General features: G+C 45.0%; 1 protein-coding gene across 3 annotated transcripts in view; it reads left to right on the forward strand.

Annotated features, from left to right (window-relative positions):
• triob (trio Rho guanine nucleotide exchange factor b) overlaps nt 1–12,494 on the forward strand; it is a 114,295-nt gene that overhangs the window by 12,244 nt on the left and 89,557 nt on the right. For all 3 annotated transcript variants that reach the window (XM_038711918.1, XM_038711916.1, XM_038711915.1), the window contains exon 2: nt 4,028–4,081. In XM_038711918.1, the coding sequence (XP_038567846.1) occupies nt 4,028–4,081 (54 nt within the window). The remainder of the gene's footprint in view (nt 1–4,027; nt 4,082–12,494) is intronic.

Consider the following 12,494-nt stretch of genomic DNA (forward strand, 5'->3'; position numbering starts at 1 on the left):
TTGCTATAGACTAAATGAAAAATGGTACAGATATTTATAATAGTGTTAATGGTAACCATCGTAATGTTAATGATTATAATAACAATAATAACAATAAGACTAGCAAAAATAGTCGTTGCAGCAGAGGGTGTCGAGCAGGAACACGGGGGCAGCAGGTGACCCGCAGCCACAGCTCCAGACTCCACAGCTCCAGAGCCAGAAAACCTGCAGGAAGTGATAGGAGAGAGGAGAGAGACGAGAAAGCACAAGACTACCAGAAAGGGGAGAAGTTGTGTTAATAACATGCAATAATGGGATGAGGTTGCATACAGAGGGAGAGAAAGTAGAGTAGAGAGGAGCTCAGTGCATCATGGGAAATCCCCCGGCAGTCTAGGCCTATAGCAGCATAACTAAGGGATGGTTCAGGACTCACCTGAGCCAGCCCTAACTATAAGCTTTATCAAAGAGGAAAGTCTTAAGCCTACTCTTAAATGTGGAGATGGTGTCTGCCTCCTGAACCCAAACTGGAACCTGGTTCCACAGGAGATGAGCTTGATAGCTGAACGCTCTGGCTCCTAGTCTACTTTTGGAGACTCTAGGAACCACAAGTAACCCTGCATTCTGGGAGCGCAGTGCTCTGGTGGGGTAGTAAGGTACTATGAGCTCTTTAAGATAAGATGGTGCCTGACCATTAAGAGCTTTGTAGGTAAGAAGAATGATTTTAAATTCTATTCTGGATTTTACTGGAAGCCAATGCAGAGAAGCTAAGACAGGAGAAATATGATCTCTTTTCCTGGTTCCTGTCAGAACACGTGCTGCAGCATTCTGGATCAGCTGAAGAGTCTTAATGGACTTTTTCGAGCAGCCTGATAATAAGGAATTGCAGTAATCCAGCCTAGAAGTAACAAATGCATGGACTAGTTTTTCTGCATCATTTTTAGACAGGATGTTCCTGATTTTCGCAATATTACGTAGGTGAAAAAAGGCGGTCCTTGAAATTTGCTTAATGTGAGACTTAAACGACATGTCCTGATCAAAGATAACTCCAAGATTCCTCACAGTGGTGCTGGAGGCCAAGGCGATGCCATCCAGGGAAACTATATCTTTAGATAATGCGTCACGGAGGTGCTTAGGCCCCAGAGTAATAACTTCAGTTTTATCTGAGTTTAACAGACAGACAGAACATGTTTCAGTCCTCTCCATCTTTCACAGTTCCCCCACTATCTTCATTCCCTTTCCCAATGGCGTAAATCAAGGAACCATCTGGATCTGGTATCTGAAGTCACAAGCTTCCCACAATGCTTTGTGCCTCTCCTTTCTTTCAAGAATAGCAGCCACAGACTCATGAGGCTGTACCCCCCTTGAGTTCTGAGACACACACAGTTTTTGTTTTTTTTTTAATTCCTCCCGATCAAGTGTCAGGATGTGTGTGTGTCATTTTTTTCATTCATCATTGGCTAGTGAGTGAGCCTGTTCCTTTCCTCGTGTAAGAATGGGTCACCGGACTTCTTTATCAACTGTGCATTAATTTGAATACTTTTGGCTTTTTCTTCAGTTTTACTGTAAATATTAGTATATTAATCTATAAGTTGATAGTGTAGCAGTAACTTTTTAAATTATTTATATTCTCTCACGCACAGTAACACACTTGAACCAAGTCCTACTGCATCCCTGCAACTTCAAATACCAGACCCATGCGCTTCACTGCACTTCTCTGCACTAATGGCATGTTTTGTTTTTTAGCAGACAATCCAAGGTTTTACTTCAGTCAGTATGAAAACAGAACACGGACTCAGCTTTGGTAAAATCAAAGCAGAGCCTGCAGTGTGTGTTTGTGTACATGTGTCAGCTTGTGTGCTGCCTGAGACTGCTTGTCTTCTGTCAACAGCTGTGCTCAGTCTGTCCAATAGGAACTGTGTAGTCTCTCTTTCTCTCACAAACACACACACACACAGACACACACATACTGTAACATTCCCTCTTGCTTTGAAGACAGCAGCAGGCTCTGATCCCTGTCGCGTGAACAGTGCCAACCCAGTGCTCCTCTGGCTTAGGAAGACTAAACTGCCGCTTGGCCTCTCTGGCTTTGGATGAAATAGTTTGAGGATCAAACGTTAACATCCCATTCTACTGTATTGGCTTGCGGAAGTACCTAGTGTTGGTACTGTTCAAGAAGACATACAGCCAATGTTGTAGCTAAATGTTTGAGGAGCATTCACACGTAGAGATCAGGCTAAAACAGGTTGCCAATACAATGTTCAATGTTGCACATCAAAGAAAATAAAATGGATTTGGTAGTTCCCACTACTGTAAACAAAGTGCACAATTTCACTTCATTTTGATGAAATGTAACATTAAATTCCTCATGTCAACCCTGTATTCAAGTTGCAGGAATAATTATCAGGTTTTTATCTGTAGTTTAATAGAAATCTGAGTTCTTTGTCCTCATTAGGTGTATATAGAGCTCATATGAGGAGATTTTGGAGAATGCTTAGTAGTTGAGGTTTCCTTTCAGACTTTCTTCCAGCTTCATCCTATACACGGCTATCAGTTAAAGCTCTGTCACAAGGTTTCTTTCCTTCACCGTATTAGGTTGAAGATTGCTTCTGCCTTCTGTCCTTCACTGACTCCCCCCCAGTCCATATTACCACGTTGCCACCTAAATCCTGCCTGGCATCATATGCTGACATATGATATCTAGTCACTATATATTCCACCAGTCAGGGTGTTTTAAGTTAACCCTGAATTTGATGTTCATCACTATAGTTCAATTTGTAACATTTTTCACATACTTTCCCTGAGATTCGAGCACACCTTGCGAACAAGAAAAAGATGCCAAACACATGTAAGGCATTGAAAATTCTGTTAGAGGATGAGCACTCTTCACTGGACCAAACACTACGCTGTATAAAACAAAACATGCAGTGTGTGAACAGGTGCGTACTGTAATCCTTGTTAGGCAGCAGCATATGCCAGGTTGTTCTTTTCAGAAAGACAGCCAGGAGAAGTCAGGGTGACGAAGGGCTAAGCCGACCCTGTCCCTCTTTCCCTGCCTCTCCTCTCTATTATCACGTGCCACTGTAGTGTCTACTGATGGGTGACCCAGAAAGAAAGTTTGTCAGTCTGCTGCCAGTTACAAGATGCATGTCAGTCCAAATAAAGAAATCCTGTGCGTCTTTGGAGCATGGCTATGGTTATTATCATTAAGTATTTTCAGGGTTAATGACATCGGCATGGAACACTTCTTACATCAGTTCTCTAATTCAAGAAATAAAAAGAAATGCGGTGATCTGTCCTTATTTATTTATGTAGGGATTTAGCTGAAAATAAGATTGTTGTGTATGTGTGGATTAGCAGAATGTCCTTAATGAATCAGTCGTTATTAATTACATTAACAGTCCTGAGTTGATTGTAATGCTGAAACTGACTTCACTGATTCTAGCACGGCACTTCAGGCACCAAACTGCTCTGCTTTTTCATAGGTCTGGGCAATCTTAACATTTCATCTCTCTAAAGATGAAAAGAGGATTCAACGGATGTTAAAGCTACAGATATGTACTGTACTGTTCACTTAATGATTCATTCGCTTATCAGCTAGTGTGCTGAGAGTCACCATGAGTCTGTACTTGTGTGTGTTTGTGACCGAGTGTAAGAGCATATGGTAAAGACAAGGATCTGTCGACCTATACAGACATTGTGACTGAGAAGTTTGTCTTCACCAGCTCACGTGCAGAAACAGTATTTACCAGCATTTATACAAGCATGCTAGTGCACATGTACAAGTATGTGTGTGTGCACATGCATCTGCATGCAGCATGTGTGCCTAATGGTGTTTTATCTTGGAGGGACTATCCAGATACTCAGATCAAAGAGCTGCTCCACAATTGCTCACTCTCTCATTTGTACTCTGTAATCACAAAGCTCTAACTTGTGACAGTAAAACACGGTGAAAGTTGAAGCACTGGTCACAGGGCAGTGCATTCACTCATTTATTTTATGAAACTTCCTTTCTCTAATTATTTTTTTTTCAATCTCTGTCTCTTTTTAGATTGCTCTCTTCCAAAATGTGAATCCAAACTGGATGGCCCAGGTCAAACCTCAGGTAGGTTTGATTGTTGTCATGGAGAAGCATCAGACATTTTCTCCCAAAGAAGAACCAATGCACGCGATCTGTTTATTGCCCATGCTAAATATCCCTAACTACGTGCGTTTTCAGTCATGTCAGTGATTTCAAAATGGGTTGCACTTAATCTTATTTGTCCAACAACATCAAATAGAATTCCAATTAAAAGTGGGAATCGAGTAGTTTCATGTTTAGGGAAGCTTTAGAGATGGACAAACTGTGTGTTCGGGCTCGGCAAGAGTAAAACTGCTGTAGCACATAAAGCGAGGCTGATGCTCAGAATGCTCTGCAGTTCATAATAAGACAGTGGAGCTTATATACTGTATGTATTTGTATGAGTAAGAGGGAGGCAGAGCTGAAACATCAAGGACACCATGTACCACCATGTAAAGCTGTACTGCATCGAATCCCATTAGACTCAGGCTCCTCTGTGGCATCAGTTAGCAACCATGACCTTGGGGGTTCAAATCCCTTATACCCCTACATACATACTAAAAATACACAAGTCTCTCCAGGGTGACTTGCTTTTGGGTATAAACAGCGCAGTGAAGTGTCCTATATTATGGTATGCTCATAGATTATCCCTGGTTCCCTTGCCATAGATTATTCAATTTAATCTCTCTTGGACTAAAATGTATTGTAAGCATTTGGAGCTTTTCCATAGAAAGTCTGTTTTGAATTGAAGGGCTTGGTGTAATCTGTGTCATGAAAGCTGACACACAGTGGCAGAAAGTACAATTGAGCGTATTTGAGTAGCAGAAGAAGCGTGTCAGGGATGGATGGGACGCATACAGCAGTTATTGCGATCTCTCAACAAACATCAGTAGATTCTGTTCTGTGTTAGATTTAGCTCTGTGAGCCCCATGTGTGTGCCACAGCTTGACCTGATGTTTCGCAATTGGGTCAATCAGGGATGAACATTTTACAAGACTGTTTTCAGTTGACAGCTTGACCTGTTATTCCCACTTGCCAGAATTTTGAATGGGTGTTAATGGGAAATGATTGGGACATGCCAGCCAAATCCTGTGAGCAGGCCTTCTGCCCAAAAACCCCTTGAACTTCATCATCGAAGCTGACTCACAAAAAAATTAGAGCTGCAGTGGTGTCTCTGTGTATTTTTGTTGGAATGAGGCGGAAATTCATGAGCTGCTCACAGTGAATCAGAGGTAATCAGGTTGTACTGGCCATTTATGGCTGATTGTTGATTGTTCATTTTCAATAACTCCGAACAAAATTAACTTGCTGTTGAATTACGGGTCGATTTAGCAAATTGCCGTGAACATTCCGTCGTACTGTAACATTAAATTGCAGGTGTGCAAAGTCCACTTGGAAAAATGAAGACTAATACATGTTTCAATTCCTTATTAGCTGATCTGGCACATTCTAAACAGAACATTTATTATTTGTCCCCATGTATGTGTCTATGAAGGACCTATGTGTGTGGACATGTGCGTTAGTGGATCAGTGTACCCCCTTCACCAAGGCTGACTAAACATTGCGGAAACATTGGGCTTTTCATGGCTTAGACTTGTTTTGTCCATTACTATTGACTTAGGATGCAGGTTTATGATGTTTTGTGCCTAAAATTGAATTCATTTTCAGCATTGGCAGCCTGTGGGCCTTGCTTTAGTGCTGAGTAGCGCATGTGTGTCTCTAGACTCAGCCATTTGCGAACTTCAACCTCTCTACCAACATCAACCTGCCTCTCCTGTCTGATCTGTCAGCACTCATCTGTTCTGCTCATGTCACATTGTGCCATGCAAGATCCTGCATCTAAACATGGGCACTTTCATTTTACACACACACACACACACACACACACACTCATTTGGTTAAGCTATGTTCACTTACTTTCTTACTCAGTTACTCAATCAGTTTGTTTGGTTCTATTTTATTCTTCCTGACCGCCAAACGGCGGTGCTTTAGCACTGGATGTCTCCATCTCGCATTTGCGTAGGTCGAGTAATTATACTAACAAAGTCACCTGTGGATAATACATCGCATCGTTAAATTACTGGGGTAGAAGCGGTGTTAAATTAATGTCTTAGGCAGTGCTGGAGTGCACTGCTACTACTAGTGTTGGTATTTGTGTGAAGGACCGCCGTGCTGTGTTTCCGCGGGGCCAACTGGCATTTTTGTTCACCTCAAACTTGGTAGCAGCATACTGTGGCTGTATATTACTTTTGTGCGCTACCCTACTATCAGTGTATTTTGTTAGGACAGCTTAACTAAGTGACATGTTGAGCTCGCATGTCTGTAACGCCTGCATGGCACTGCTCCAAACAGAAGATGGCCATGACCAGTGCCCTGCCTGCCTGTGGCTCGAACACCTCAAGGCATGGGTCTCAGTCACTATTGTATGAACTGTAGGTTTATGCAACTGTCAGTGAGACGGGCTAGACTTGAAGAGCTAGGCAGTGATACTAGTCTGCCACCTGATAGTGTGGTCGCAAACCCTATAGCATCTGCACCTTGGCTCTCAAAGTTGATGGACTTGCCCAGATTAAGGAGATTTTGCTCAATCTCCAGCCTGATAATAGGGGGCCAACTCCCAGTGGTGACTCCACCGCAAGGGACTCATCTCAAGAGGACGATGTGTTATCAACTGCAGCCTCCTGCAGTTTATTTACAGATAAAGGGGAAGAAGGGCAAGACGAGGAGGGGGACCCGCTTTCCCGGGCCTCTGATGTTTTTTCTCAGGGATCTGAGGGGGGACCATTATGTGGGTCGGAGGCCGGCAGGTCCTCACTAAAGCCAGTGATTCGCATGGCTTTAGCGTGCCTGGGTGCTGGTCAGAACCCAAGTAGGTCTCTCATCACACCAGTGATTGCAGGAACTTGGCTGCCATGCAGGATGCAGATAAGTATGGTTTAGACCGTATGGCCCCAGTCGAGCCTACTATTGCCTCATTGATTGTGTCACCAGATGAGGCTCTCAGACAGGATGCACGCTGCCCTTGTCCTCAGTGTAGACCTCGCCAGGAGTTGTAGCATAGCGGCACGCATGGGCCGTATTGGTAATACCTTTTCTCACCTTATCCTGGCTCTGTCTGAGACCCTGCAGGAGTCTGGTGCGGCCCAGACTCTTAGTGATGCATCCCTTCAGACCTTTGCATTCATGTCTAGGGAGCTTGGAAGGTTGATGTCGATAGTGACATTGGCACGTCAGGTCTGGCTGGTGCAGTCCCCCCTGTCGTCGCACACTCCGTTCCCTTCCTGTGGTGCCCGGTCAAATGTTTGGACCAGTGGCTCAGCGGGCACTAGAGCACAGTGTGCAGGCAGATCAAGCCAGGCAGCAGTTCACTTCTGTGACAGAGAGCTCTTGTGCCCTCTGGTCCCAGTTACACTAATCCGCCTGCTCACCCACCCTAGAGCGTCTGGCTACTCTGGGCACTGTGATCAGCGTCGGCGTGCTCCTGCCCGTCCAGCCTTTCAGGGGCCCGAGAGGACCGGCCCCAGGTGGTCGTCCCCCCAGGGGCCCTAGGGGTCGGGGGGCTTAGACCTGAGAACCACGTGGCCGTCGTCGGACGCTTCTCTCTGCAGCACCTCAGCTACTGGGAGAGGCAGACCACAGACCCTTGGGTGGTGTCCACACTGTCCAAGGGATACACACTACAGTTTCGACGGCAGCCGCCACTTTTCTAAGAGATCATAAGGTCTGTGGTCAGAGATCCTGCAAAATCCTTGGCCCTCAGCCAGGAACTTGCAGCTCTTCTAGAGAAGGACGGCATCGGTCCTGTAGAAGGGCATACATGGCTCGGTGGGTTCTATTCAGTGTATTTTTTAATTCCGAAGAAGGATGGCGGGTTTCACCCAATCCTGGACCTGAGGGGGCTGAACAAGTTTTTAAAGGTGCTTCCATTCCGAATGTTACAGATGGCCGATGTCATCCAGTCAGTGACGTGAGGAGGCCTGGTTTGTGTCAATAGACCTCAAGGATGCCTATTTTCACGTGCCTATTGCACCACACCACAGGCAGTTCCTGAGGTTTGCCTTTCGAGGACAGGCTTACCAATTCAAGGTGATACAGTTCGGTCTCTCACTGGCCATTTGTATATACACGAGGTGCATGGCGGCCACCCTTTCCACGATGCAAGCCGCAGGGTTGACAATCTTGTTTGTTCCTGGAGGATTGGCTAATCATTTCCCCGACTGTGGAGCAGGCAGTCAGGGACGTAGATATGCTCCTTGGCGATGTGAACCAGCTGGACCTTATGGTGAACTACACAAAGAGCAAGCTTACACCCAGTCAGAGGGTAAATTACCTGGGTATGGCACTCGACTCTCTGTTAATGAGAGCCTTCCTTACCCCAAAGAGGGTGCGGGATATCCGGCAGCTTCTAGGTTGTTTTCAGAGGGGCAGGCTTTTGAAATATGGCCTTTTTCTCAGGCTGCTGGGCATGCTGACAGCAGCGTCCATGGTTATCCCTCTGGGTCTTCTGTCTTTACAGGAGAAAAATCTATCTTGCCGGGGGGGGGGGTTCCTCTGGGAGTGATCACCCTTGTGGAGACAGACGCCTCTTTATCAGGCTGGGGTCCGGTCTGGCAACGCTGAACCATCAGGGGCCGATGGAGCAGCCAGTAGAAGTTAAAGTACATAAATGTGCTCGAGCTCAGAGCAATACATCTGGCACTGCGGCACTTTCTCCCAGCGTTGAAAAGCCGGCATGTTCTCATCCGTACAGACAGCTCCTCGGTATATATATATATCGCCTCAGGGCCATACATCTCCCAGGCGCACAGAACGGTGCGGCAGATGTACTGTCCCGCCAGGAGCCGCCACAGGGAGACTGGCAACATCACCCAGAGGTGGTGGAAATGATTTGGAGCCAATATGGCAAAGCAGAAGTGGATGTCTTTGCCTCAAATGTCAACACATTGTCCCGTCTGGTACTCTTTAAGGGAGAGGACCGGTCCTTTAGGGCAGGACACCTTAGCTCATGCGTGGCCAGCGTGCCTTCTGTATGCCTTTCCTCCAATTCCACTCATTTGTGTGACGCTGGAGAGGGTCCGACAGGGAGGCCACAAACTCCTGCTAGTGGCCCCCAACTGGCCATGGTTCCCAGTGCTTCTGAGGTTGCTCAGTGGGGAGCCATGGTGCCTCCCAAAGAGACCAGACCTTCTCTCTCAGCAGGGGGGTGTATGCAGCTGCCATTTCAGCGGGGCACGTGAGAGTGGACAACCACACAGTGGGGTCACACTATCTGGTTATTCAGTTCTTCAAGGGCACGCAGAGGCTTAGACCATCAGGTGTCACTGTAGTGCCACTATGGGACTTGTAGGTGGTTTTGAGATCCTTGGGTCTGCCCCCATTTGAACCGTTAGGGCAGACAGAGTTGCAGTGGTTGTCCGCTAAGACAGCATTTCTGCTTGCTGTCACATCAGCAAAACGAGTGGGAGAACTGCATGCCCTATCAGTGAGCCCGAGGTGCCTGCGTTGGTACCCGGATGGGTCAGGGTTTACTCTCCTACCGAATCCATACTTCCTGCCAAAGCCGTGGCCTCCCTCGCATGTAAACCAAGCCATCAAGTTGGCTGCATTCAGTCCACCAAGCTCATCTGAAGGGGCAGAAGGGCTGTCACAGCTACTGTGACCAGTTCGGGCCCTAAAGGCTTATGTGGAGGCCACTGCCAAGGTATGCAAGTCTGACAACCTTTTTGTTTGCTATGGACGTTGTAGGAAGGGTGAAGCTCTATCAAAGCAGAGACTTTCCAATTGGATTGTGGATGTGATTCTGCACGCTTATAGGTCGCATGGCCTGCCTGCACCTAGTAAGGTAAAGTATCACTCTACTCCAAGTGTATCCACATCCTGGGCGGCCCTGAGAGGGGTCTCTCTGCATGACATCTGTACTGCCGCAAGCTGGGAGTCTTCATGTACCTTTGCGCACTATTACCGGGTAAATGTGGCTGCTGCGTCCTGTCGACTGCTTCCACTCCTTAGCACGGTGAGCATTCCTCGTGACCTTGCTGGTGTAAGTCATCCAGTGCCAAAGCACCACCGTTCACTAGTTCCCATTACTATAACTAAAACTGGATTAGCTATGGACATGCAATCACACTAGCTTACACACATTTTATACAGCATGCAAGTCATGTGTTTGATAGAGGGGAAAATTAAAAAAGCCTACAAGCTGGATGGGTTTTGTACAAGACACTTAACTGCAAAATCACAAGTGTCCCTAAAACACTGTTGGCCTTCATATGGATTTACAGACTAAGCATGCTTAGAGTAAATAGTTGGACCATTCCCCAGATATGCTCTGGTTCTCGGGCCAAGCTAATCTGCAACAGTAGCCTGTTCAGTCAGGATGATTCTGATCTCTTGCTGCACTGATAATATTTAGCATGCATAGTATGGTGAATTAGATGAGAACGATTTGCAGTCCTTGTCTTGCTGGCTGAAAACAGATGAAGATTTGAACATGGACCGAGTCAGAGAGGGGTGGGGAGCCCTCTCTTCTCCTCTCCTCTCCTCCATATGTTTCTGTTCAGTTTAATTCCACTGTGAACCCAATCTCTCATCTCTACCGTAGACTGATCTCTACCCATACTGAGCTCACTGTGTGGTTCCCATTGAATTGGGCTTTGAATGCTAACCATGTGCTCTGCGGGTAGACGAGCAGGCAGGCATGCTCACTCAGTCATACAGACATACAGACACACGCACACACACACACACACACACACACGTGTGCACACATACTTCTAAGCAGTGGAGGAAGTGGTTTTCTCTGGACTTCATTGGATTTTGTTTTTTTTTAATTCTCCCCTGCAGAGGCCAGGGTGGGGAAGACTAAACTCTTATTTGGTGTGGATGTGGTCATATGTCTGTGTGTTTGAGTGATTTTTGTTTACTCGCCCTCTATTTCCCTCTTTTTTCTCTTTTTTTATTGCTTTAGTGCTTTCTCCTTTTCTCTTTCATCTGTCTTTGTCTGTTATAACTTTCAAAATATGGTCTGCAATTACAATGCAGTCTTTTTTTTATGATTGCATAATGTCTGATTAACATTAACCCATATGTACAAACACATATGAAGAGAAATATAAATGGGTGCAACAATAGCTTATGACAGGCAGGCAGTTATAATATAGACTACAGTTTCATGTACTTACCTCTACCGCACTTGAGGTGCGTGTTAAATACTGCTTAACCAAGAATTTGACTGAACTTCACTTGAACTTGGCTTGCATTAAAGCAAAAGGTGCATGATTTGCATGGCGGCATGCATTATGTACGAGCACTGACCATCCACCTACTAGTGTCTATAAAAAGAGTGTGTGATCACAGCTTACAACTGATAGATCTCAGTGAAGCTTGTACTGTCACATATAAAAGGATACGTTACAGAATGGTTAAGGTGTTCCGCATGGCAGGTAAACTTTGAGACTTCATTATGTACTTACAGAATTTCCAATGACATGATATCCTTTTAATAATATTTTGTTTTGATGTTTTTTTTTCTTCTTTTCTTTCATTTATAATTGGATTGCAACATGTCCTAACAGTTTGCAAAGTTATTAGTGTTACAAATACCAAACTCTTCATGCCAGGTGCAATTTTGGGAATTTTTCTTTGGATTAAGCTGCTGCGAGACTCTCACCCTTCCTCTCTCTTTCTCTCTCTCACTCACTTACACAAACGCACACAAACGCACACAAACGAGACGGGATGAAAGAGAGGAAAGCCAGTTAGACACCCTGTGGTGTCTTGCACGGAGACAATTGAACTCTGTACTGACTGTGTTTGTGTCATGTTTGTGTGCCCCTTGAGCATTGCAGTTCATTCAGATGCGCACATGGAAGTGTGCATCCTGTGTGCCTTTTGCCGTGTGTGTGTGTGTGTGTGTGTGTGTGTGTGTGTGTGTATAGATGGCCTTAATTAGATCACACTGTGGAACACTGGCTATGTTGGTTTTAGAAAGAGCACAGCTTGCATCCCCATGTCTCAGGATATCAACATAATGATATCTGTTTGACGAAGCAGTATTTCCTGTGGCTGCAAATAACAAGACAATCAAATCCGAAAAGACTGGAGAGGAATCAGAAAAAAAATTCTTTCAGCAAACATCACATCAGTCAATTTAACTGGAGCTTATTAATGAAGTTTTTTGATTAAGTTATTCTGATTAAGTAATTATGTAAAAAAAAGTGTTTTCCTGCCGATTTTAATAGCCCAAAGCCCAAACAGTGTGTATGTAATTATTTATCTCTGCAATATATTTAATAAATTATGGACCAATGGCAAAATGTGACATCCACTGGTCAAGGGGCCAATATTATAATTGTTTTCTTTATACCGTCTTGACTATTCAAATACATTAAAAAACTACACAAAATAAATAAGAAGAAATTGCACATGACACATGATAAGGCCTTAGGCAGACAGAGTA

Source organism: Micropterus salmoides, unplaced genomic scaffold (genome assembly GCF_014851395.1).
Source record: "Micropterus salmoides isolate LMB-PRFRI ecotype aquatic unplaced genomic scaffold, ASM1485139v1 Ms_hic_scaffold_11, whole genome shotgun sequence".
NCBI classification, from domain to species: domain Eukaryota; kingdom Metazoa; phylum Chordata; class Actinopteri; order Centrarchiformes; family Centrarchidae; genus Micropterus; species Micropterus salmoides.